Source organism: Aristolochia californica, unplaced genomic scaffold (assembly GCF_029961685.1).
Source record: "Aristolochia californica isolate CCGP_79_NKW_82.1479 unplaced genomic scaffold, dmAriCali1.0.hap1 SCAF_7, whole genome shotgun sequence".
NCBI classification, from domain to species: Eukaryota; Viridiplantae; Streptophyta; class Magnoliopsida; order Piperales; family Aristolochiaceae; genus Aristolochia; species Aristolochia californica.
The window spans coordinates 1,581,975-1,587,840 of NW_027182268.1; the positions used below are offsets into that span (position 1 = coordinate 1,581,975).

Consider the following 5,866-nt stretch of genomic DNA (forward strand, 5'->3'; position numbering starts at 1 on the left):
TTTGTAATTAGTGCATTAATTTAGACTAAACGAAGTTTTATCTTTTTTATTAATAAAATATCATATTTATTTATTTTTTATATTATTGACTTTTAATAATAAATTAAATTACTAATTTAAGAGCGATAATTTAGATATTGTAAAAGTAAAAATTTGATTAAGTATCTAGACATTATAAAAGTAACTATGTTTATTTAGGTATATTATTTTTTATATTTAAAATTTTAAATTATTTATCTTATTTTGTTAATTAAAAAGTTTAATAAAATTATCATTATAAAGTTAAATCTATCAAAGTATTTTATTAATAAACTTATTTTTCACTTTCTACTATTTTTCATTGTGCACACTAACATAAGAAAGTTCTTTCCAATATACTTTTTATTAAGTACACCAACGCAAAAAAATAATTCACTCTCACTGGCTTTAGGTCCTCAATAATAACATTTTGGGAGGGAAAAACCGGACCCGGATGTTACATAAACCGAACCGGCGACCCACGAATCAGGTCATCGGTTTAAACTTTAACCCTTGTTTATCTTTTAATAATCAAGAAACAAAAAGTCAAGAGCGAGCTGTTTAAATCCGTAGCCCACGATCTGTTTTAATAAAAACGAGTGACCGTCCGATCCATCGGCGGCGACTCGTTCTTTGCGATAAGATAGCCACCGGAGAGTTTTGTGAGCGTTGGATGGGAGATCCACGAAAAAGAGCGGTCTGCTGGGAATCTCGCTCGCTCTTCCCGACTATAAAAGCCCGTTTCCACAACTGTTTGTGAATTTCTGTCCTTTCTTTTTATTTTGGTCGACTCCACTGGTTTCCAGTTTCCATTTTTGCGCTCCTGCTTCTCTGAGATTATCTGCTGATCTGTGCCGGGTTCTGCATTTCTTGAATCTGCTGCTTCTGTTCAACGGATTCCTGGCTGAATTTCTGCAGAATATGTCTCTTTTAAGAATCTCTCGATACAGGGCGGGGACTAAGTGAAACGAAGAGGGAGGGAAAGGATCGCCATGGAAGGGAAAAGCCAGAGCAAGCTGACGAGAACTCAGTCCTCTCTTCTTCGCTCACCTAGTGTTCGGTCGTCCATTCATAGCCTCTCGGCAATAGACGAGGAGTCGCAGACCTTGGATAAACCCAAACCCCATAAGCCTCTTTCTTTCCCAGTGGGCCGCGCCCATCGCGCTCTGCGGATCCTTGCCAGCGCGGCTTTCTTGTTTTTCTTCTTCTTTTATGTTACGGAAGAAATACCCGTTTTCCCCAGCTTGTTAGTTACTGTGATTCTCGTCGCGGTCGCGTTCCTGGCGAAAAGGGGTTTCGGAGTTAAGAGCTTTTGGGAGGACCTCAACCGGAAAAGGAACGGTCTCTACAGGGGGGTTTCCGTCGAGTGGACTATCGGCGAGGATGGTGATTCTTTGTCGTTGAAGAAAGATCGGAAGAAGATTGTGAGGGAAGGGGTGGAGTTTTACAGTAATGGGGATATCTACGAAGGCGAGTTTCACAAAGGTAAGTGCAACGGAAGTGGAGTTTACAATTATTTCTTGAATGGTAGATATGAAGGGGATTGGATTGATGAGAGATACGACGGATACGGGATTGAGAGCTGGGCTAGAGGGAGTCGGTACCGTGGCCAGTATCGGCAGGGCATGAGACATGGATATGGGGCCTATCGGTTCTACACCGGAGATAGTTATGCAGGAGAATGGTTCAACGGACAGAGCCACGGGGTGGGTGTTCAGACGTGCTCCGATGGAAGTTCTTATGTTGGCGAATTCAAGTGCGGAGTGAAGCACGGCATCGGATGCTATCACTTCCGGTGAGTGCGCAACCTGATATTGCTTAATTCTTTAGCAATCGATTTCGTAGAGATTTGCTTTCCCTCTTTTTATCGTTTATTTGTTCTCCGAATCCAATTTTGGGATTTCTTTTTGTTCTTGTAGTAAACCTTGTTTTATTTCCTCACCTTTTTGCTGTTACTTCAGAGGAAATATCTTCTTTATGGGAATGAAACGCTGGTTTTTTTATCTTCTCAGTTTGTGTTTCTTGATTATACGGACCCAGATGGGTGGATGGGACAGTTGGAGTTTGCCGTTGATCGTCTCTGGGTTTTCTTTTCTGGGGGAAAAAAATTAACCTAGTAGTAAATACTACGCCCTACCGATTTATTGCAAGTCTGCCAGTGACTTTTATGTTTTGGTATTTATTTCTTGCACGGTTCTAGGTTTGTTTCTGTTCATGTTCTCTGGATCCAGATCAGGTGAGCGGTAGAGTATCTTTATGCTCTTTATTTGTAGTCTATAACTTTATTCGCTGAAATCTCTCTCTGAATCATTTGATGTTTTCTTTCGATGCGAAAATATAAGAGAAATAATCATCTTTTGATCATGCAGCTGGGTTTAAGATTGAAGCATACTAAAATAAAATTAAACACTTGCAGGAATGGTGATAGATATGCAGGGGAATACTTTGCTGACAGAATCCATGGATTTGGAGTATACCACTTTGCCAACGGCCACTGTTATGAAGGGTCATGGCATGAAGGCCGGAAACAGGGATTCGGAATGTATGCTTTCCGGAATGGTGATGCACAGAGTGGAGAGTGGGTCTGTGGAGTTCTGAAGAACTCCTTACCACCATCGTCTGATTCAGTCCTTCGAGCTGATCAAGTACATCCTGAATCCATCCTTGTGTGAATTTTATTTCTGTTCTGTTAGCGCGGATCTCTCAATTTTTTCACTGTTCATGCTTCCAGGCTGCTAGAAGAATAGCACAGAAAGCCATTAGAGTTCCTCGAGTGGAAGAACAAGTGAACAAAGCTATCATGGCTGCGAATCGAGCGGCCACTGCTGCGAGAGTTGCCGCAGTCAAAGCCGTCCAGAACCGGATGGATGGGAAGTTTTGCAACTTGGATGTCAAAGGAGATGCTCCGGTCACTCTGTAATTTTTTTTTACTTGTAAGTTATTTGTGCCGGCGTACTGTCGAGTTTGGTACAGGACGCCGGAGGTTCGACCGTGCTTTTTAACAGAGAAAAGCGAAAGTGAGAAAGAAGACTGACAAATCCCCCTTCGTCCCCACTGGTGCTGGTCATCACTTCTGTGTAACCTTGTAAATAAGCACAAAAATGTATATCAACTGAATATGATTTTTCAAAGCTTTTTCTTCTCATGTTTTGTTCTGTACGCGGCGGGAGACGCATCTGCGACTCTCTGTTCTCTTTTCCCTTTTTGTGTTTCAAACCCATGTTACAGTGATCCTCGTCTTCCAATTTCATGGACGAATCTGGTCTTTCTCTGTCTGTTTCTTAATTCAAATTGCTACAGATCTTGAATCCAAAACAGGGATAGAGTAACTGTGTGCCCCCACTTGCCTTTTTTCTCTTTGCTTTTCATCTGTCCTGGCAAGTTCTTCAACCACTCTCATCTTCATTTCGGAAAATCCCAAAGTGGGGTTAGGACTCGAACTGGCCTGCCATTGTCGGGAACATGCTGTCTTCTTCATAAAAAATCCAAGAGAGGAGATTAAACAAAGGAAACTATGTTTTCTTCAACTCTTACCCTGTGTCGAGATGTTTGTCCAACCTACCCTTCGAAAATTAAAGGCTACTTTATTGGGGCGGCCTATCTTTTGCCCTCTCAAAGGACACCTTGTGCGTGAAGAAGGGTTTTTTTCTATTGGATACGAAGATCTTCGCCATTTGAGATGATCTTTCTTTCTGAAGAGAAATCTGGATCAGAGGAGGATAAGGTTTAGCAGGTTTTTTTTTTTTTTTTTTTTTTATTATTATTATTTGAAGGGCTTGCGTTGCCAGACATGAACACATGAGAATAGGATGGCATGTGCCATGTCTGAAGTTTCTTAATGGGACCCATGATATACATTCGAGAGTTTTGACAAGGACCATTCGGCCAAAATTAGCAACTCTCTCGGATAACACTCATCTCCAATGCTGACTCTCCCATGACAGACCTAGGCAAGAAGAAGAAGAAGAAGCCAAGACTAATGGAGGAAGTAGGGACAGGACAACCTTTCATAATGCTCCTTCTATTGATTTGTTGAAGGGGGTTAATTTTTACTATTTTTTAGTTGTTATTGTTCACCTCTTAAGTGCGTTTTCTTTTTCAATTAATGTAAATTGCAATAATAGTTCACATTTAAAGAACAAACACAAACAATAAAAACCCCAAAGACACAAATTTATAGTGGTTCACAATCTTCTCCTCCTCCTGCGGTGTTTCCACCTTAGAATTAATTCATTTATGTTTTAGGTTGCCAAACATCACCAAATTGTCTTTAAAACCAATTATAATGTTGTTCACATATAGACTTTTGTCGCTCAATTGACCACAATAACCAACGTACAAAAACCCACTCTTGCATAGGAATTTAGTAGTAAATCGGGTTATCTAACTTAGAGCATAGGGATTTTCTAGTACTTTAGTAGGCAATTACTTATAAACCAATAAAGTGATTTTACAACAATTCACTAGGCACACTAAACCTATATCCACATAGGGATTTTTGCATCGCCTGTTTGCACGGGTTCTTTAGCCACTTGGATTCTCTGAGTAAAACTGATATAAGGATAGTCTTGTCTTACCATGGCTTAACCTAATTACTTTACAATTCAACCCTTTGATAAAGCCTCTAAGAACATGTAGATTTTAGTTGAAGCACAATTAGATAGATACTCAAATCTTAAATACCTCTACATAAAATTGGGCATAACCTATATATATAATACATGTATAAGATTGGGCATGACCTCTACTTAAAATTAAGCATAATCTATGTATATAATACCTGTATAAAATTCAGCATAACCTCTACTTAAAATTGGGCATAATCTATATACATAATACATGCATAAATACTCCATAAAATTGTTTATACATTTCATACACTCCATAAAATAGTCTAAACATTCCATACACTGCATAACATTATGAATAAACTCCGTACAATAATCCAACACAACAAAATTAAATGAAATACCACTATCAATTTACAATCACCCAAATAAATTATATATAAAATTATGCATATATTTTACATAAAATTAGGCACGACCTTTACATAAAATTGGACATAACCTATATATATAATACCTGTATCAGGGTGGACATGACTTCTACTTAAAATTGGGCATAATCTATATATATAATACCTACATAAAATTACTTTCTTTTTTTCACAAGCCTGCTAGGTTCGAAGCCACCCCTAGCATTAAGCATCTCGTCAATGGAAATGGCAGATAGCATGGGAAATGGTAGAGAAGGGCATTGGAATAGCGGAATCGCAGAGATGGAGTGGAAGACGACAACTCTCTTCCGGTTCCGAGACCGAGAATCCCGAAAATGTCCCAAACCCCCCGAAACCAAGACTCCCGAAAATTTTCCAAACCACCCCAAATCCCACCGCTCGTTTAAATTAACAAGTCGGCTCGCGAGCCGGCGAGCCGAACTTGGCTTCGGGCAAGCTCCTTAATAACGTGATTCTGGATCTCGAACTCTGCTCGAGCTCGAAAATACCGAATCGAACAGAACTTGTACTGAGCCACTCGCAAACTGACTTGGTTCGAAGCCACCCCTACCAACATTTATCTCCCACTCTATAGATGAAGAGAGATACTCTCCCTTGAAGCTATCAACAAGAAGGGGGATGAGGGGGGAGATCCCGCTTCCCCTTTCCATTTTACCTAAGAAGAGGGTTATTTAGTGTTTCGGCCTCACCCTCTCCCGCTGCCATGTTGCTTCCTCTTTTCTCGCTGCCCACTCTCTCAAAACCGAACCATGAATAATTTTATTTTGGTAATTATTTTATTAAGTTTATACTACACTAAAATTTGTTTTGTTTTATTATTAAAATTTT

At 39.6% G+C, this 5,866-nt stretch overlaps 1 protein-coding gene across 1 annotated transcript; it reads left to right on the plus strand.

Moving 5' to 3' along the window:
* The first annotated feature begins 773 nt into the window (after nucleotides 1-773).
* LOC137936850 (phosphatidylinositol 4-phosphate 5-kinase 5-like) lies at nucleotides 774-3,177 on the plus strand. Its single transcript, XM_068781772.1, has 3 exons — nucleotides 774-1,813; nucleotides 2,435-2,663; nucleotides 2,750-3,177. The coding sequence occupies exons 1-3, from the start codon at nucleotides 1,011-1,013 to the stop codon at nucleotides 2,936-2,938; spliced, it is 1,221 nt and encodes a 406-aa protein (XP_068637873.1). The 5' UTR covers nucleotides 774-1,010; the 3' UTR covers nucleotides 2,939-3,177.
* Nucleotides 3,178-5,866: the final 2,689 nt, after the last annotated feature.

Bases quoted from the DNA above. Each gene is read 5' to 3' on its own strand.
- LOC137936850 (XM_068781772.1), top strand. From the start codon at position 1,011: ATGGAAGGGAAAAGCCAGAGCAAGCTGACGAGAACTCAGTCCTCTCTT. The intron at 1,814-2,434 runs GTGAGTGCGCAA...AAACACTTGCAG, and splicing joins ATCGGATGCTATCACTTCCG to GAATGGTGATAGATATGCAG. The intron at 2,664-2,749 runs GTACATCCTGAA...TCATGCTTCCAG, and splicing joins CAGTCCTTCGAGCTGATCAA to GCTGCTAGAAGAATAGCACA.